We start from the raw sequence: 22,556 nt of genomic DNA on the forward strand, positions 1-22,556 counted from the left end.
AATGCTGCATGCTCTAGTTGTTATGTATACACTTAGTATTTCACAACTACAACTCCCAGCATGCACTGGGATACAAAATTGGAAAATCATCCTTTCTTCCCTGTGTGTGTATGGTGCATAGTGGTGCAGCGTGTAGATGGCTCCTGTTCTGCTCCATCTACTCGCTATACCGGGACACAGACATTATAGAGGATATTGGATACAGTAACCTGGGCCCAATTTTTGGCCTTGGTATAACCCAAGTATGTAGCATCTATGGGTTGAACATTACCCTTTGCAGAGATGAGGTGCCGTCTACGTAAAGTGCACAGTACCCCCATATAGATCTGTCTGAGCTGCACAGACACTGAAGTAATGGATGACATTGCAGCCACCACTAGAGGGAGCCATTTGTTAACTCAAATGTGTACAATGTCGCCCTCTAGTGGCGGCTGCAGCCCCCCAGAATTACAACACTGAGTAATTGTACCATGTCGTCCTCAGAATACTCACCCGCTTCTGTTCTTTTCCAGCCACAAACGGACAATACCTGCTGACCGGCGCTTATGACAACACGGCCAAAGTGTGGACGCACCCGCTGTGGTCTCCTCTGAAGACACTCGCCGGTCACGAGGGGAAGGTGATGGGGGTGGACATATCCTCGGACGGAGAACTCATCGCCACCTGCTCCTACGACAGAACGTTTAAGCTTTGGATGGCGGAATAAAAAGCAGAATTAAACCAATGAACATTGATCCTGCGCCCGCCCGGCTGGTAGTTGTAGTTCTGCAGCAGCTGCTGATAGAAATGAGACGTCTAAGTTTTATGTATATATTTTTTTTACGCTTTAAAAATAAATGTTTATTTCATAGCGGAGGCTGGTAATAGCATGCATATGATCAGAAAAACATGGCTGCCAAAGACGGCCGCAGGTTGGGTCCGGGACTGCAGCTCAGGGTTACAAAACCGCGCAAGTGACCGTGTATGATCACGAGGTTGTCATTGAAGCCTCCGCTCCGAAGGGACAGTGCCCGGCTCTGGTCTCTAATATATGACGAGTAATCTTATAAAAAGGGCCAGATCACCTCTTATTAATCTCCGCCCTGCGTGATCGTACCAGCAGCACTTTGAATGCAGCTCTGGAGTACAAAAAAAAGCAATCATTGGCTCAGAATGCTGGGGGGGGTCAGATGGTTTTGGACATGACCCCACATACGGTTTAGTAAGAAACACTGACGGGATCTGAAGCCGCATCCTGTATAATGGTATCTGCGGAGTGTGTATATATATATATATATATATATATATATATATATATATATATATATATATATATACAGTTTATATACTAGCTGTAGTACTCGGGCGTTGCCCGGGATAGTAACTGTCCGTCTCTCTGTCCCCCGTCTGTCTCTTTCTCTTTCCTTGTCTCTGTCTCTTTCCCTGTCTGTGTCTGTCTACCTCTGTCTCTTTGACTGTCTGTCTCTCTCTCTGTCTCATTCCCCGTCTGTCTTTGTCTCTTTCCTTGTCCCTGTCTCTTTTCCTGTATTTTTCCCTCTGTCTCTTTCCCCGTCTCTGTCTGTCCCTTTCCCCATCTCTGTCTGTCCCTTTCCCCGTCTCGCTCTGTCCCTTTCCCCGTCTCTCTCTGTCTGTCTCTTTCCCCGTCTCGCTCTGTCCCTTTCCCCGTCTCTCTCTGTCTGTCCCTTTCCCCGTCTCTCTCTGTGTGTCCCTTTCCCCGTCTCTCTCTGTCTGTCCCTTTCCCCGTCTCTCTCTGTCTGTCCCTTTCCCCGTCTCTCTCTGTCTGTCCCTTTCCCCGTCTCGCTCTGTCTGTCCCTTTCCCCGTCTCGCTCTGTCTGTCCCTTTCCCCGTCTCGCTCTGTCCCTTTCCCCGTCTCTGTCTGTCCCTTTCCCCGTCTCGCTTTGTCCCTTTCCCCGTCTCGCTCTGTCTGTCCCTTTCCCCGTCTCGCTCTGTCCCTTTCCCCGTCTCTGTCTGTCCCTTTCCCCGTCTCGCTTTGTCCCTTTCCCCGTCTCTGTCTGTCCCTTTCCCCGTCTCTGTCTGTCCCTTTCCCCTTCTCGCTCTGTCCCTTTCCCCGTCTCTCTCTGTCCCTTTCCCTGTCTGTCTGTCTCTGTCAGTCTCCCCACTGATATCATATTACCTCACACATAAGCTTCTTATACTATGAATGTCTTTCATAACTATAGCAACCAATCACAGCTGCTATTAATAACCTGTGGCTTCCAGCTCCATTGACTTTAATGGAGGCAGGATTTTGTAGAGTAACTGTAAAGTGCGGGGTTAAATTTTCCCGTCAAAACATAGTCTATGACGTTCCCCGAGTCACATGAGGCGTCTGTAGAAAATTTTGTGATTGTAAATGCGACGGTGCGGATTCCTTTAGCGGATATACATACATACATACACTCAGCTTTATATATTGGGTATGTATCATACATCCCAGTGGGGTCACCCCGGTCCCCACAATAACTTGCGAGTCCAGAAAATGGAAAAAATCAGTAGCATACTGACCACCAGCATCGTCATCATCATATAGGAGAACATGCGGAACTGGGGGTTGCGGAGGCACTGCCAGGAAGAGTTGTCAGAGGGAATAGTGGTCGGGGGGGTCTGGACCTGAGTTTGTTGAGCACTGTACAAGGACCCCGAGTCCTGGGCGACGTTAAGCGTATAGACGGAGGGGGGGGCGCTGGAAGAAGTTCAGTCTCCGGCTGTCTCTGGCAGACAGCGTGTGTTTCTCCGGCTCCAGCTTGAGTTGGCCGAGGATGGCGGTGTTGGTGGGAAGGTCGGTGATCACCTGGTCCAGGCGCAGCATTGTGGTGTGGCGGCACAGCGGGCAGTGCAGGCGGTTCCTCACCTGGGTGGTGAAGCTCAGGTGCGCCAGACACTCCATGCAGAAGGTGTGGTGGCAGCTCAGGAGTTTGGGGGTGCGGAAGGCATTGTTGTACGGATTCCAGCAGACGGGACACTCGTACTCCGGATCCAGCTTGGAGGCCTCCGCCATCTTTATCGGTCATTGACGGCCGGTCACGGTCCGAGGCGACGACCAATCAGATTCTAGAAGAGAAACGTGGAAAATGCTTTACACCACCGAGAAGAGGATGGAGACGTCACCGCCCGGCGCGGATCCTGTTTACTTACAACCCCCAAAAGTCACCATGAACTCTGACCGCAGTAAAGTCTCTATCGCTGTATCTACAGAACTTTGCCCCCGCCGGTCTGCGGTCACTCGCTGCGGCCATCTGCTCAGGAAGCGCGCGGGGACATCGCAGCTGTAAACACGGGGAGCGTCCGCGTACGGAGCATCATAGACCGCCACAATGGATGGCGGCACCTCAAAATCAGCGGGTGCACCCCCGACAAGAGGGGAAGGGTTGGGCAGTAGGGTGCAAGGCGTGGGAGACATAGGGGTGGTAATGCATCATCGGGGGACGCAGGGCAGGGGCGACACTCGAGAGGGCACACCGGGACAGACAACATGCCAAGATTTGGGGGGACGGACACCTGACGGCTTAGGAGGTCCTATGTTCAGAAAGCTTTTTTTTTTTTTCTAGCAGTGCATTGAGCCGTCTTGTTGGGGCACAGAGACCCCCGACCTACCTCCGCCTCGTGTCCCGTGCACCCCTCCGTCTCGCACTTCTCAGGCGCTGGAATCCGGGAAGGTTGTGAATCCGGATCTGAGCCCCGAGGCAGCAGGATGTGTCCCTGTCCCGGGGAGCAACATAAACATTGTCACTTCCGTGTACAGGAGACCAGAAAATATCACTGCGTCCCCCCATATATCAGTAACAGGGACCCTCATATATCAGAAACATAAACCCTCATATCACTGCGTCCCCCCATATATCAGTAACAGGGACCCTCATACATTGCTGCGTCCCCCCATATATCAGTAACACGGACCCTCATACATTGCTGCGTCCCCCCATATATCAGTAACATGGACCCTCGTATATCACTGCGTCCCCCCCATATATCATAACATGGACCCTCATATCACTGCGTCCCCCCATATATCATAACATGGACCCTCATATATCACTGCATCCCCCCCATATATCATAACATGGACCCTCATATATCACTGCGTCCCCCCATATATCATAATATGGACCCTCATATATCAGAAACATAGACCCTCATATCACTGCGTCCCCCCATATATCAGTAACAGGGACCCTCATACATTGCTGCGTCCCCCCATATATCAGTAACATGGACCCTCGTATATCACTGCGTCCCCCATATATCAGTAAGATAGACCCTCATATCACTGCGTCCCCCCATATATCAGTAACAGGGACCCTCATACATTGCTGCGTCCCCCCATATATCACTAATCCCCCTCATGCATCTCTGCGTCCCCCCCATATATCAGTAACATGGACCCCCATATATCAGTAACATGGACCCTTGTATATCACTGCGTCCCCCCCTATATCAGTAACAGGGACCCTCATATCACTGTATCCCCCCATAAATCAGTAACATGGATCCTCGTATATCTCTGCGTCCCCCCATATATCAGTAAAATGGACCCTAATATCACTGCATCCCCCCACATATCACTGCATCCCCCCACATATCACTGCATCCCGCATATATCAGTAACATGGACCCTCATACATTGCTGCGTCCCCCCATCTATCACTAATCTCTCTCATGCATCACTGCATCCCCCCATATATCAGTAACATGGACCCTCTTATATCACTGTGTCCCCCCCATAAATCAGTAACATGGACCCTTATATCACTGCATCCCCCCCATAAATCAGTAACAGGGATCCTCGTATATCTCTGCGTCCCCCCATATATCAGTAACATGGACCCTCATATCACTGCATCCCCCCACATATCACTGCGTCCCCCATATAACAGTAACATGGATCCTCGTATATCACCACATCCCCCCATGTATCGGTAACATGGATCCTCGTATATCACTGTGTCCCCCCATATATCACTAATCCCCCTCTTACAGCACTGCGTCCCCCAGATATCACTAATCCCCCTCGTACATCACTGTGTCCCCCCAGATATCACTAATCCCCCTCTTACAGCACTGCATCCCCCCATATATCAGTAATTCCCCCCTCGTACATCACTGCGTCCCCCCATATAAGAGTAACATGGACCCCTGTACATCACGGCCCACTCAGATTTGTCCATATTGTGCAGTATAACATGCAGCTAGTGTTCTCTGTTATCAGCCTTTTCTGTGTGTAGGGCGTGTGTCTCGGGTTGCGGTATAAATTCCAGCAGATTATATCAGATTGGGGGCGTTAAAATGTCTCCATGATATGAAACAGCTGATAACAGGGAATAGTAGCCTGATAGGGTACACACAGTCACCCTGAATAGCAGTCGGCAGAATAAAAGAGCGGACGCTTTGGATCCCTCTTTGCCCCCACATCGGCCATTAGGGGAGAAATGGGCCCCTCACACACAGGATAGATGGGGATCGGCCTGAAATGGCTGATAACAGAAGGCAACGAACTGCATTTAGAGTACAGACACACCTTGCAGCCTTTCCCAAGGCTGATAACAGGGAACAATAGCTGGTGTTAATCCATGCTGCTGTCAATCTCTCCATAGCTAAAATGGCTGATAACAGGGAACAATTGAGGTCATTCACCAGAACTACACCACATAAGGACTCGGACACAGAACCGCAGATTTGGCCTTCGACACTACAAACTGCGGAGCAATGACTCCCATCATCCACATTACACAGGATGAGCGGACACTTACCAGGAGCCGGAGGAGCCGCCGTCATCCCCGCAGCTCAGCCCTCGGGGAACCGCACACGGAGCAATGAAAGCCGCAAGGTGCGCGGGAGCTGGAATCTTATATGGCAGGGGAAGGGTTAAATCAAGAGCCCCCAAAAACCCAAGGAGGAGGCAGAAGAACAGAAGATGGAGGAGAAGAGACCTGAGGAGAAGAGACCTGAGGAGAAGAGACCTGAGGAGAAGAAAAGGCGGAGGAGACGAGAAGAAAAAGGAGCGGACGGAGAGGCAAAGTCTGACACAGTGTACAGGTAACAGGTGAGCGACGGTCAGGGGGCGGAGCAAAGGCTGTCACTCATCTCATGTGTGCAGTATCTAAGCCAATCATAGGTGAGAATGTGCTGCTGAGCTGTGTATCTAATCCTCTCCTGTGTGATACTGTCTGCTGAGCTGTGTATCTAATCCTCTCCTGTGTGATACTGACTGCTGAGCCGTGTATCTAATCCTATCCTGTGTGATACTGTCTGCTGAGCTGTGTATCTAATCCTCTCTTGTGTGATAGTTTGCTGAGCTGTGTATCTAATCCTCTCCTGTGTGATTCTGTCTGCTGAGCCGTGTATCTAATCCTCTCCTGTGTGATACTGTCTGCTGAGCCATGTATCTAATCCTATCCTGTGTGATACTGTCTGCTGAGCCGTGTATCTAATCCTCTCCTGTGTGATACTGTCTGCTGAGCCGTGTATCTAATCTTCTCCTGTGTGATACTGTCTGCTGAGCTGTGTATCTAATCCTCTCCTGTGTGATACTGTCTGCTGAGCAGTGTATCTAATCCTTTCCTGTGTGATACTGTCTTCTGAGCCGTGTATCTAATCTTATCCTGTGTGATACTGTCTGCTGAGCTGTGTATCTAATCCTCTCCGGTGTGATACTGTCTGCTGAGCCGTGTATCTAATCCTCTCCTGTGTGATACTCTCTGCTGAGCTGTGTATCTAATGCTATCCTGTGTGATACTGTCTGCTGAGCCGTGTATCTAATCTTCTCCTGTGTGATACTGTCTGCTGAGCTGTGTATCTAATCCTCTCCTGTGTGATACTGTCTGCAGAGCTGTGTATCTATTCCTCTCCTGTGTGATACTGCCTGCTGAGCTTTGTATCTAATCCTCTCCTGTGTGATACTGTCTGCTGAGACGTGCATCTAATCCTATCCTGTGTGATACTGTCTGCTGAGCTGTGTATCTAATCCTATCCTGTGTGATACTGTCTGCTGAGCTGTGTATCTAATCCTCTCCTGTGTGATACTGTCTGCTGAGACGTGCATCTAATCCTATCCTGTGTGATACTGTCTGCTGAGCTGTGTATCTATTCCTCTCCTGTGTGATACTGTCTGCTGAGCTGTGTATCTAATCCTCTCCTGTGTGATACTGTCTGCTGAGCTGTGTATCTAATCCTCTCCTGTGTGATACTGTCTGCTGAGCTGTGTATCTAATCCTCTCCTGTGTGATACTGTCTGCTGAGCCGTGTATCTAATCCTCTCCTGTGTGATACTGTCTGCTGAGCTGTGTATCTAATCCTCTCCTGTGTGATACTCTCTGCTGAGCCGTGTATCTAATCCTCTCCTGTGTGATACTGTCTGCTGAGCTGTGTATCTAATCCTCTCCTGTGTGATACTGTCTGCTGAGCCGTGTATCTAATCCTCTCCTGTGTGATACTGTCTGCTGAGCTGTGTATCTAATCCTATCCTGTGTGATACTGTCTGCTGAGCTGTGTATCTAATCCTCTCCTGTGTGATACTGTCTGCTGAGCCGTGTATCTAATCCTCTCCTGTGTGATACTGTCTGCTGAGCTGTGTATCTAATCCTATCCTGTGTGATACTGTCTGCTGAGCCGTGTATCTAATCCTATCCTGTGTGATACTGTCTGCTGAGCCGTGTATCTAATCTTCTCCTGTGTGATACTGTCTGCTGAGCCGTGTATCTAATCCTCTCCTGTGTGATACTGTCTGCTGAGCTGTGTATCTAATCCTATCCTGTGTGATACTGTCTGCTGAGCTGTGTATCTAATCCTCTCCTGTGTGATACTGTCTGCTGAGCCGTGTATCTAATCCTCTCCTGTGTGATACTGTCTGCTGAGCTGTGTATCTAATCCTATCCTGTGTGATACTGTCTGCTGAGCTGTGTATCTAATCCTATCCTGTGTGATACTGTCTGCTGAGCCGTGTATCTAATCCTATCCTGTGATACTGGCTCCTATGTAACAATCCATGAACCTGTTCACTGTTACCATGGAGACACATAGATTTGCGCTGGAGCTGTGGTCACAAAACGACAGGAGATTTTTACTGACAATATATTTCCCATTTCCGATGTATCAGACGGTGACTCCTCGGGGTGTGAGGGGGTCCGGGGGGCCGATGTCTGCTTTTCGCTGGCACCTCTGGAGGCAAAATGAAGAAGAGTTTGTCAGTGGGAGACATAACACGTGGTTTCTCCGTGGCCCCGGCCCTCGTGGACTTCACATTGTCTGATACTACGTGGTCACCCGCTCCATGGTGAGGTAAACACCCCGGGGATTCAGAGCGTGGCGCAATCATCAGCTCATTGTACAGACGGAGATCAGCGGCGCCTCAGAGGATAAGACGCTGCTCTGGCTCCACCTGCTGGACACAGACTGAACTGCAGGGAGATAACTACAGCAGTCACCGATCCAAGAAATCACAGGCTGTCAGCAGAGCGTGCACACACTGCGGTTTTTTACCCGCGGTTTTTTCATCCACATTGTTCCAGATTAAATTCATACTCACCAATCACCGGCGCGACTGTCACGCTGCTCCCGCAGCCGCTCATTCTTCTGTCGCGGCCGCTCATTAGGCTCATACATATTCACAGCTTCCCCCGACCACCGGTGTCTGTGATTGGTTGCAGTCAGACGCGCCCCCACGCTGTGACAGCTGTCTGACTGCAACCAATCACAGCTGCCAGAGGGCGGGTCTATATCGTACAGGAAAATAAATAATTTTAAAAAAATGGCATGCAGTTCCCTCAATTTTGACACTCAGCTAAAGCCTAACAGCTGGGGTATGGTTTTCTCAGGCTGGGGAGGCCTATGGTTATTAGGCTCTCCCCAGCCTAAAAATATCAGCCAGCAGCTGCTTGGAATTCCTGCATCCATTAGATGTGACAGTCCCAGGACTTTACCTGGCTCTTCCCGATTGCCATAGTGTGGTGGCAAACAGGGTAATAAGGTCTTAATGGCAGCCCATAGCTGCCACTAAGCCCTAGATTAGTGACGGCAGGCCTCTATGCGAAAAACCCCCATCACTAATCTGTAAGTAAAAGTAAATAAACACAAACACCCCAAAAATCCTTTATTTGAAATAAAAGACAAAAAAAGTCCCCTTTCACCACTTTATTAACCCCCCATACACCCCTTCAGGTCCGAAGTAATCCACACAAGGTCTCACGACACTTCTAGCACTGCTACATCTGACACTCACAGCAAGCGCCATAGAACAAGACTGCCTGCAGCAACTGAGGTGAGTCGCGCTATCAGCGGACAGTCATGCTCTATGGTGCTCGCTGTGACAGGACAGGGATGTAGCAGAGCTGAATCACCATGGGACCTTGTGTGGATTACTTCAGACCTGCTGAGATGTTTGGGGGTTAATAAAGTGGTGAAAGAGGGGGCTTTTTGTATTTTATTACATATAAATGATTTTTGGGGGTTTGTGTTTATATACTTTCCATCACAGATTAGTGATGGGTGAAGTGTCAGACGACTGCCATCACTAATCTAGGACTTAGTGGCAGCTGTGGGTTGCCATTAACTCCTTATTACCCCGATTGCCAGTGCACCAGAGCAATGGGAAGAGCTGGATTAAGCTCCAGAATTGGAGCATCTTATAGATGCACCACTTCTGTAGCGGCTACGGGCTGCTATTGTAAGGCTACAAAGGGCTAAATAACGATGGCCCTTCCCACCCTAATAATATCAGCCCCCAGTTGTCTGCTGTACCTTAGCTGGTTTTTGAAAAATGGGGGGGACCCCACATCATTTTGTTTTGTAACTAAATCAAATAATAATAATCAAAAAAAAAAAAAAGCATGGGACCCCCTCTAGTTTTCATAACCAGCCAAGGTACAGCAGACGGCTGAGGGTTGCAGCCTGCAGCTGCTGCTTTTCCTGTGCTGGATATGAAAAATGGGGGGAGACCCCACGTCATTTTTTTTACACCCAAATAATTTAAAAAACAGCTGTCCAAGCTAGCTATCCCTCTATCAAGCTATTCTGTTATTTCTTTATATTCTATATGTTCTTTCTTATGATCTATTATCTATCTATTCTATTAAAATCAAATGCAAAACTACATTTTTGCATTTGATTTTTATTACTATACTCTATGGTTGCATCATCAAAAAATCAAAAAATAAAATAAAAAAAATACAAATTTTAAAAAAATAAAATAAATTTAAATAAATTAAAAAACAAATTAAATATTAAAAAAATAAAAACAAAATAAATATATATATAAAAAATAAAATCCAGCTATTCTATTATTTCTTTCTATCTATTCTATATGTTCTTTCTTATGATCTATCTATCGATCAATTATCCTATCTTATTTTGTTTCTCCGTTAAAAAAACCACACTAATAAAATCGCAGTAAAAACGCACCTACATTACAAGGTTTTTTGGACATTTCCAGGCTCTCTGGGATAAGGTGCAGTTTTGGTTGCAATTTGGGTGCAGTTAAAAGTGCAGCGTGTGCATGTAGCCTTATGGTATGGATAATAGCGCTGACACTCGGAGTGCGGGATAATGACACTGGGGTACAGGATAATGACACTGGGGGTACAGGATAATGACACTGACACTGGGGGTTCAGGATAATGACACTGACACTGGGGGTACAGGATAATGACACTGACACTGGGGGTACAGGATAATGACACTGGGGGTACAGGATAATGACACTGGGGGTACAGGATAATGACACGGGGGGTACAGGATAATGACACTGGGGGTACAGGATAATGACGCTGACACTGGGGGTACAGGATAATGACACTGGGGGTACAGGATAATGACACTGACACTGGGGGTACAGGATAATGACACTGGGGTACATGATAATGACACTGGGGGTACAGGATAATGACACTGGGGGTGCAGGATAATGACACTGGGGGTACAGGATAATGACACTGACACTGGGGGTACAGGATAATGACACTGACACTGGGGGTACAGGATAATAACACTGGGGGTACAGGATAATGACACTGGGGTACATGATAATGACACTGACACTGGGGGTACGGGATAATGACACTGGGGGTACAGGATAATGACACTGGGGGTACAGGATAATGACACTGACACTGGGGTACAGGATAATGACACTGACACTGGGGTACAGGATAATGACACTGACACTGGGGGTACAGGATAATGACACTAACACTGGGGGTACAGGATAATGAAATTGACACTGGGGGTGCAGGATAATGACACTGACACTGGGGGTGCAGGATAATGACACTGGGGGTACAGGATAATGACACGGACACTGGGGGTACAGGATAATGACACTGACACTGGGGGTACAGGATAATGACACTGACACTGGGGGTACAGGATAATGACACTGACACAGGGGGTGCAGGATAATGACACTGACACTGGGGGTACAGTATAATGACACTCGGGGTGCAGGATAATGACACAGACACTGGGGGTGCAGGATAATGACACTGGGGGTACAGGATAATGACACTGGGGGTACAGGATAATGACACTGGGGGTACAGGATAATGACACTGACACCGGGGGCACAGGATAATGACACTGACACTGGGGGTACAGGATAATGACACTGGGGTACAGGATAATGACACTGACACTGGGGGTACAGGATAATGACACTGACACAGGGGGTGCAGGATAATGACACTGACACTGGGGGTACAGGATAATGACACTCGGGGTGCAGGATAATGACACTCGGGGTGCAGGATAATGACACTGACACTGGGGGTGCAGGATAATGACACTGCGGGTACAGGATAATGACACTGGGGGTACAGGATAATGACACTCGGGGTACAGGATAATGACACTGGGGGTACAGGATAATGACACTGACACTGGGGGTACAGGATAATGACACTGGGGCACAGGATAATGATGCTGACACTGGGGGTACAGGATAATGACACTGACACTGGGGGTACAGGATAATGACGCTGACACTGGGGGTACAGGATAATGATAACGACACTGGGGGTACAGGATAATGACACTCGGGGTACATGATAATAACACTGACACTGGGGGTACGGGATAATGACACTGGGGGTACAGGATAATGACACTGGGGGTACAGGATAATGACACTGGGGGCACAGGATAATGACACTCGGGGTACATGATAATGACACTGACACTGGGGGTACGGGATAATGACACTGGGGGTACAGGATAATGACACTTGGGTACAGGATAATGAAATTGACACTGGGGGTGCAGGATAATGACACTGACACTGGGGGTACAGGATAATGACACTGGGGTACATGATAATGACACTGGGGGTACGGGATAATGACACTGGGGGTACAGGATAATGACACTGACACTGGGGGTACAGGATAATGACACTGGGGGTACATGATAATGACACTGGGGGTACGGGATAATGACACTGGGGGTACAGGATAATGACACTGACACTTGGGTACAGGATAATGAAATTGACACTGGGGGTGCAGGATAATGACACTGACACTGGGGGTGCAGGATAATGACACTGACACAGGGGGTGCAGGATAATGACACTGACACTGGGGGTACAGGATAATGACACTGGGGTACATGATAATGACACTGACACTGGGGGTACGGGATAATGACACTGGGGGTACAGGATAATGACACTTGGGTACAGGATAATGACACTGACACTGGGGTACAGGATAATGACACTGACACTGGGGGTACAGGATAATGAAATTGACACTGGGGGTGCAGGATAATGACACTGACACTGGGGGTACAGTATAATGACACTCGGGGTGCAGGATAATGACACAGACACTGGGGGTGCAGGATAATGACACTGACACTGGGGTACAGGATAATGACACTGACACTGGGGGTACAGGATAATGACACTTACACTGGGGTACAGGATAATGACACTGACACTGGGGGTACAGGATAATGACACTGACACTGGGGGTACAGGATAATGACACTGACACTGGGGGTACAGTATAATGACACTGGGGTACAGGATAATGACACTGACACTGGGGGTGCAGGATAATGACACTGCGGGTACAGGATAATGACACTGGGGGTACAGGATAATGACACTCGGGGTGCAGGATAATGACACTGACACTGGGGGTGCAGGATAATGACACTGCGGGTACAGGATAATGACACTGGGGGTACAGGATAATGACACTGGGGGTACAGGATAATGACACTGACACCGGGGGTACAGGATAATGACACTGACACTGGGGGTACAGGATAATGATGCTGACACTGGGGGTACAGGATAATGACACTGACACTGGGGGTACAGGATAATGACACTGACACTGGGGCACAGGATAATGACACTGACACTGGGGGTACAGGATAATGATGCTGACACTGGGGGTACAGGATAATGACGCTGACACTGGGGGTACAGGATAATGATAACGACACTGGGGGTACAGGATAATGACACTCGGGGTGCAGGATAATGACACTGACACTGGGGGTACAGGATAATGACGCTGACATTGGGGGTACAGGATAATGATAATGACACTGGGGGTACAGGATAATGACACTGGGGGTACAGGATAATGACACTGACACTGGGGGTACAGGATAATGACACTGACACTGGGGGTACAGGATAATGACGCTGACACTGGGGGTACAGGATAATGACACTGACACTGGGGGTACAGGATAATGACACTGACACTGGGGGTACAGTATAATGACACTGGGGTACAGGATAATGAAATTGACACTGGGGGTACAGGATAATGACACTGGGGGTACAGGATAATGACACTGACACCGGGGGTACAGGATAATGACACTGACACTGGGGGTACAGGATAATGATGCTGACACTGGGGGTACAGGATAATGACACTGACACTGGGGGTACAGGATAATGACACTGACACTGGGGCACAGGATAATGACACTGACACTGGGGGTACAGGATAATGATGCTGACACTGGGGGTACAGGATAATGACGCTGACACTGGGGGTACAGGATAATGATAACGACACTGGGGGTACAGGATAATGACACTCGGGGTGCAGGATAATGACACTGACACTGGGGGTACAGGATAATGACGCTGACATTGGGGGTACAGGATAATGATAATGACACTGGGGGTACAGGATAATGACACTGGGGGTACAGGATAATGACACTGACACTGGGGGTACAGGATAATGACACTGACACTGGGGGTACAGGATAATGACGCTGACACTGGGGGTACAGGATAATGACACTGACACTGGGGGTACAGGATAATGACACTGACACTGGGGGTACAGTATAATGACACTGGGGGTACAGGATAATGACACTGACACTGGGGGTACAGGATAATGACACTGACACTGGGGGTACAGTATAATGACACTGGGGTACAGGATAATGAAATTGACACTGGGGGTGCAGGATAATGACACTGACACTGCGGGTACAGGATAATGACGCTGACACTGGGGGTACAGGATAATGACACTCGGGGTGCAGGATAATGACACTCGGGGTGCAGGATAATGACACTGGGGGTGCAGGATAATGACACTGACACTGGGGGTACAGGATAATGACACTGACACTGGGGGTACAGGATAATGACACTCGGGGTGCAGGATAATGACACTGGGGGTACAGGATAATGACACTGACACTGGGGGTGCAGGATAATGACACTGGGGGTACAGGATAATGACACTGACACTGGGGGTACAGGATAATGACACTGGGGGTGCAGGATAATGACACTGGGGGTACAGGATAATGACACTGACACTGGGGGTGCAGGATAATGACACTGACACTGGGGGTACAGGATAATGACACTGGGGGTGCAGGATAATGACACTGGGGGTACAGGATAATGACACTGACACTGGGGGTGCAGGATAATGACACTGACACTGGGGGTGCAGGATAATGACACTGACACTGGGGGTACAGGATAATGACACTGACACTGGGGGTACAGGATAATGACACTCGGGGTGCAGGATAATGACACTGGGGGTACAGGATAATGACACTGACACTGGGGGTGCAGGATAATGACACTGGAGGTACAGGATAATGACACTGACACTGGGGGTACAGGATAATGACACTGGGGGTGCAGGATAATGACACTGGGGGTACAGGATAATGACACTGACACTGGGGGTGCAGGATAATGACACTGGGGGTGCAGGATAATGACACTGGGGGTACAGGATAATGACACTGGGGGTACAGGATAATGACACTGACACTGGGGGTGCAGGATAATGACACTGACACTGGGGGTACAGGATAATGACACTGACACTGGGGGTGCAGGATAATGACACTGACACTGGGGGTGCAGGATAATGACACTGACACTGGGGGTACAGGATAATGACACTGACACTGGGGGTACAGGATAATGACACTCGGGGTACAGGATAATGACACTGACACTGGGGGTACAGGATAATGACACTCGGGGTACAGGATAATGACACTGACACTGGGGGTGCAGGATAATGACACTGACACTGGGGGTGCAGGATAATGACACTGACACTGGGGGTACAGGATAATGACACTGACACTGGGGGTACAGGATAATGACACTGGGGGTACAGGATAATGACACTGACACTGGGGGTACAGGATAATGACACTGACACTGGGGGTACAGGATAATGACACTCGGGGTACAAGATAATGACACTGGGGGTACAGGATAATGACACTGACACTGGGGGTACAGGATAATGACACTCGGGGTGCAGGATAATGACACTGGGGGTACAGGATAATGACACTGACACTGGGGGTGCAGGATAATGACACTGACACTGGGGGTACAGGATAATGACACTGGGGGTACAGGATAATGACACTGACACTGGGGGTACAGGATATTGACACTGGGGGTACTGGATAATGACACTGGGGGTGCAGGATGACACTGGGGGTACAGGATAATGACACTGACACTGGGGGTACAGGATAATGACACTGACACTGGGGGTACAGGATAATGACACTCGGGGTGCAGGATAATGACACTGGGGGTACAGGATAATGACACTGACACTGGGGGTGCAGGATAATGACACTGACACTGGGGGTACAGGATAATGACACTGACACTGGGGGTACAGGATAATGACACTCGGGGTGCAAGATAATGACACTGGGGGTACAGGATAATGACACTGACACTGGGGGTGCAGGATAATGACACTGACACTGGGGGTACAGGATAATGACACTGACACTGGGGGTGCAGGATAATGACACTGACACTGGGGGTGCAGGATAATGACACTGACACTGGGGGTACAGGATAATGACACTGACACTGGGGGTACAGGATAATGACACTGGGGGTACAGGATAATGACACTGGGGGTACAGGATAATGACACTGACACTGGGGGTGCAGGATAATGACACTGACACTGGGGGTACAGGATAATGACACTGACACTGGGGGTACAGGATAATGACACTCGGGGTGCAGGATAATGACACTGGGGGTACAGGATAATGACACTGGGGGTACAGGATAATGACACTGACACTGGGGGTGCAGGATAATGACACTGACACTGGGGGTGCAGGATAATGACACTGACACTGGGGGTACAGGATAATGACACTGACACTGGGGGTACAGGATAATGACACTCGGGGTGCAAGATAATGACACTGGGGGTACAGGATAATGACACTGGGGGTGCAGGATAATGACACTGGGGGTACAGGATAATGACACTGGGGGTACAGGATAATGACACTGGGGGTGCAGGATAATGACACTGGGGGTACAGGATAATGACACTGGGGGTGCAGGATAATGACACTGGGGTACAGGATAATGACACTGGGGGTACAGGATAATGACACTGACACTGGGGGTGCAGGATAATGACACTGACACTGGGGGTACAGGATAATGACACTCGGGGTGCAAGATAATGACACTGGGGGTACAGGATAATGACACTGGGGGTACAGGATAATGACACTGGGGGTACAGGATAATGACACTGACACTGGGGGTACAGGATATTGACACTGGGGGTACTGGATAATGACACTGGGGGTGCAGGATGACACTGGGGGTACAGGATAATGACACTGACACTGGGGGTACAGGATAATGACACTGACACTGGGGGTACAGGATAATGACACTCGGGGTGCAGGATAATGACACTGGGGGTACAGGATAATGACACTGACACTGGGGGTGCAGGATAATGACACTGACACTGGGGGTACAGGATAATGACACTGACACTGGGGGTGCAGGATAATGACACTGACACTGGGGGTGCAGGATAATGACACTGACACTGGGGGTACAGGATAATGACACTGACACTGGGGGTACAGGATAATGACACTCGGGGTGCAAGATAATGACACTGGGGGTACAGGATAATGACACTGGGGGTACAGGATAATGACACTGGGGGTACAGGATAATGACACTGACACTGGGGGTACAGGATATTGACACTGGGGGTACTGGATAATGACACTGGGGGTGCAGGATGACACTGGGGGTACAGGATAATGACACTGACACTGGGGGTACAGGATAATGACACTCGGGGTGCAGGATAATGACACTGGGGGTACAGGATAATGACACTGACACTGGGGGTGCAGGATAATGACACTGACACTGGGGGTACAGGATAATGACACTGACACTGGGGGTGCAGGATAATGACACTGACACTGGGGGTGCAGGATAATGACACTGACACTGGGGGTACAGGATAATGACACTGACACTGGGGGTACAGGATAATGACACTCGGGGTGCAAGATAATGACACTGGGGGTACAGGATAATGACACTGACACTGGGGGTACAGGATAATGACACTCGGGGTGCAGGATAATGACACTGGGGGTACAGGATAATGACACTGACACTGGGGGTGCAGGATAATGACACTGACACTGGGGGTACAGGATAATGACACTGACACTGGGGGTACAGGATAATGACACTCGGGGTGCAAGATAATGACACTGGGGGTACAGGATAATGACACTGGGGGTACAGGATAATGACACTGACACTGGGGGTGCAGGATAATGACACTGACACTGGGGGTACAGGATAATGACACTGACACTGGGGGTACAGGATAATGACACTCGGGGTGCAGGATAATGACACTGGGGGTACAGGATAATGACACTGGGGGTACAGGATAATGACACTGACACTGGGGGTGCAGGATAATGACACTGACACTGGGGGTACAGGATAATGACACTGACACTGGGGGTGCAGGATAATGACACTGACACTGGGGGTGCAGGATAATGACACTGACACTGGGGGTACAGGATAATGACACTGACACTGGGGGTACAGGATAATGACACTCGGGGTGCAAGATAATGACACTGGGGGTACAGGATAATGACACTGGGGGTACAGGATAATGACACTGGGGGTACAGGATAATGACACTGACACTGGGGGTACAGGATATTGACACTGGGGGTACTGGATAATGACACTGGGGGTGCAGGATGACACTGGGGGTACAGGATAATGACACTGACACTGGGGGTACAGGATAATGACACTGACACTGGGGGTACAGGATAATGACACTCGGGGTGCAGGATAATGACACTGGGGGTACAGGATAATGACACTGGGGGTACAGGATAATGACACTGACACTGGGGGTGCAGGATAATGACACTGACACTGGGGGTACAGGATAATGACACTGACACTGGGGGTACAGGATAATGACACTGGGGGTACAGGATAATGACACTGACACTGGGGGTACAGGATAATGACACTGACACTGGGGGTACAGGATAATGACACTCGGGGTGCAGGATAATGACACTGGGGGTACAGGATAATGACACTGGGGGTACAGGATAATGACACTGACACTGGGGGTACAGGATAATGACACTGGGGGTACAGGATAATGACACTCGGGGTGCAAGATAATGACACTGGGGGTACAGGATAATGACACTGGGGGTACAGGATAATGACACTGGGGGTACAGGATAATGACACTGACACTGGGGGTGCAGGATAATGACACTGACACTGGGGGTACAGGATAATGACACTGACACTGGGGGTACAGGATAATGACACTCGGGGTGCAGGATAATGACACTGGGGGTACAGGATAATGACACTGGGGGTACAGGATAATGACACTGACACTGGGGGTGCAGGATAATGACACTGACACTGGGGGTACAGGATAATGACACTGACACTGGGGGTGCAGGATAATGACACTGACACTGGGGGTGCAGGATAATGACACTGACACTGGGGGTACAGGATAATGACACTGACACTGGGGGTACAGGATAATGACACTCGGGGTGCAAGATAATGACACTGGGGGTACAGGATAATGACACTGGGGGTACAGGATAATGACACTGGGGGTACAGGATAATGACACTGACACTGGGGGTACAGGATATTGACACTGGGGGTACTGGATAATGACACTGGGGGTGCAGGATGACACTGGGGGTACAGGATAATGACACTGACACTGGGGGTACAGGATAATGACACTGACACTGGGGGTACAGGATAATGACACTCGGGGTGCAGGATAATGACACTGGGGGTACAGGATAATGACACTGACACTGGGGGTGCAGGATAATGACACTGACACTGGGGGTACAGGATAATGACACTGACACTGGGGGTGCAGGATAATGACACTGACACTGGGGGTGCAGGATAATGACACTGACACTGGGGGTACAGGATAATGACACTGACACTGGGGGTACAGGATAATGACACTCGGGGTGCAAGATAATGACACTGGGGGTACAGGATAATAACACTGGGGGTACAGGATAATGACACTGGGGGTACAGGATAATGACACTGACACTGGGGGTACAGGATATTGACACTGGGGGTACTGGATAATGACACTGGGGGTGCAGGATGACACTGGGGGTACAGGATAATGACACTGACACTGGGGGTACAGGATAATGACACTGACACTGGGGGTACAGGATAATGACACTCGGGGTGCAGGATAATGACACTGGGGGTACAGGATAATGACACTGGGGGTACAGGATAATGACACTGACACTGGGGGTGCAGGATAATGATACTGACACTGGGGGTACAGGATAATGACACTGACACTGGGGGTACAGGATAATGACACTGGGGGTACAGGATAATGACACTGACACTGGGGGTACAGGATAATGACACTGACACTGGGGGTACAGGATAATGACACTCGGGGTGCAGGATAATGACACTGGGGGTACAGGATAATGACACTGGGGGTACAGGATAATGACACTGACACTGGGGGTACAGGATAATGACACTGACACTGGGGGTGCAGGATAATGACACTGACACTGGGGGTGCAGGATAATGACACTGACACTGGGGGTACAGGATAATGACACTGACACTGGGGGTACAGGATAATGACACTGGGGGTACAGGATAATGACACTGACACTGGGGGTACAGGATATTGACACTGGGGGTACAGGATAATGACACTGGGGGTGCAGGATGACACTGGGGGTACAGGATAATGACGCTGACACTCGGGGTCCGGGACGATGCGGGGATATGATCCTTCACTCTTGGTTATTGGTTCTGTGACGTGCTATTTGCTTGGTGATTTCCCTTACAAATGACCGTCTCTCGGTGATTGGGGGGGGGGGTTGGGCATATGCACCCCCTATATTTCAGAGGGATGTGTCCGTTTCCATTTGCATTGATGTAAATGAGGGCAGGTTGCAGACAATGAGAAGTTGTGCGGCCGCGGGTGCGATGTGCGGTGTCATTGTCCCGGAGTAACGTGATCCTTATAGATGAAGCCAAGCCAACACAGTGAGTAAATATAGTTACCAGGCACGGTGTGAACACAGACCGGACGAGCCAGTAACCGAGCCCTGGACATCATCGGCAGTGTGTGGGTACGGCGGTGGGAGCAGTCCCGCAGGAGGAACATCTCAGGAGCCTTCACCAGGACCTCCATAACTTGGGCAGGACTTCCATCTTCTGGGCTGAGGATGTGGTCAGGACATCTGCAGGGACCAAGTCTTCTGACGTCCAGTCCTATAAATCCTTGGTAAACCTTCTCCTGCCATTGGCCGTAGAGGACGGTCCTCCCATGGAGCTGGAGTATTCGGTGCCCGAGTGTCCGATTTGCTTTGCGACTTATGACAACGTCTTCAAGACCCCGCTGCTCCTCCCGTGCTCGCACACCTTCTGCATGGAGTGCCTGTCCAAGCTTTGTATCTTCCAGAAGGAGCTGGAGACGTTCTGCTGCCCCATGTGCCGGGCCGTAGTCACCATCCCACCAGGGGGAATCCCACAGCTGCCCCCCAATATGAACATGGTAGCCCGGTTCCCCCCATGGATGGGCGAGCTCCAGCAGGTGTGGATGGAAGGGTCCAAACTGTGCTGGAAGAAGGGGTACGGCCACAACTATGTCTCCAGTACACCCAACACATTGTCTCATTTTCCTCCGGAGCAGGACCAGGACGTGGTCATCAGCATCTATCTCCTGAGTCCAACACAACCACGATTTTCCCAGCCCGGGGACCTGGTGGTGGTCCCACGACAACCTCATTATCACCGCTGCAACCTCATGCTGAGGAACTACGGCTGCATCCTCTGGGTCTTCATCTGCTGCATCATTTTGCTGTTTTTCATGGTGTTTTTCCCGACCTATCTCCGCCTTTAACTCAACGTGATGGTGGACAGTTCTCCATCTGGGATCCCGACGTGTTGGTGGCCCTCCATGAGCAGTTCCCAAAGCTTCGTCCACCAGCCTAGACCGGGTCACCCCTCCATTACCCAGTTTGCTACCCCCCCGTTAAGTTGGAGATGGTATGGTCCAAGGTGGGAAAATCCATTACTGGGTGTTCTGCATCAATATCTAAGACATTCATGGAATGACTCATTATGCGCCAAATGCACAACACAAGACGACCACCACCGCGGCGCAACAACGTTACGTCAGATTTCAGTTTTTCTGCCTTTTTTGGGGTTTATTATTTTTAGCTTTGATAATATTGCAAGTTGATGCGATTTTATAGATCATTTGATTTAACGGGTAATTCCTAAAAAACATCAAGTTATGATCTGGGGGAATCCGACTATTTAGGACCCTCAATAATCCCAAAATCAGGGCTAGGAAAAGCCCAAAAACGAGGCTGAGCGGGCCCATCCGGATCGCAGTGGATGTGCAGGTGCAGGACCTCAGATATATTTATGGGGCTGCAGGAGAACGCCGAGCGCAGCACTTGGTAGACCGAGCATGCGCACCTCCGCTCCGATCAGGATGGGGCGGCGGGGCCAAGATCTATGGAATAATGGGGGTCCCCCAGCGCCCAACAACTTATCCCCTCTTCCACAGAAAGGGAATAACTTGACTTTTGGGGGGGAAATATCTTTCGAATTTATCAATCAAATTGATCAACAATTTTAAAATGCTGATAAAAAGCATCAAATTGATTATAAATAA

At 49.6% G+C, this 22,556-nt stretch overlaps 3 protein-coding genes across 3 annotated transcripts in view; 2 read left to right on the forward strand and 1 right to left on the reverse strand.

The window, feature by feature from the left end:
* PRPF4 (pre-mRNA splicing tri-snRNP complex factor PRPF4) overlaps positions 1–827 on the forward strand; it is a 32,916-nt gene extending 32,089 nt beyond the window's left edge. Inside the window, exon 14 of the mRNA XM_075324469.1 lies at positions 513–827. Within this exon, the coding sequence (XP_075180584.1) occupies positions 513–706 (194 nt within the window). The 3' untranslated portion in view covers positions 707–827. The remainder of the gene's footprint in view (positions 1–512) is intronic.
* Positions 812–6,006, reverse strand: RNF183 (ring finger protein 183). Its single transcript, XM_075324472.1, is given in 4 exon segments — positions 812–2,679; positions 2,681–3,051; positions 3,595–3,699; positions 5,748–6,006. Coding segments are annotated over 2 exon segments (555 nt in total). The 5' UTR covers positions 2,999–3,051; positions 3,595–3,699; positions 5,748–6,006; the 3' UTR covers positions 812–2,442.
* LOC142251896 (uncharacterized) lies at positions 5,912–22,556 on the forward strand. The gene is made up of 2 exons (XM_075324944.1): positions 5,912–6,033; positions 21,074–22,556. Exons 1-2 carry the CDS (start codon positions 5,912–5,914, stop codon positions 21,771–21,773), a joined length of 822 nt encoding a protein of 273 aa, XP_075181059.1. The 3' UTR covers positions 21,774–22,556.

The sequence above is a fragment of the Anomaloglossus baeobatrachus genome, chromosome 9 (genome assembly GCF_048569485.1).
Source record: "Anomaloglossus baeobatrachus isolate aAnoBae1 chromosome 9, aAnoBae1.hap1, whole genome shotgun sequence".
Classification (NCBI taxonomy): domain Eukaryota; kingdom Metazoa; phylum Chordata; class Amphibia; order Anura; family Aromobatidae; genus Anomaloglossus; species Anomaloglossus baeobatrachus.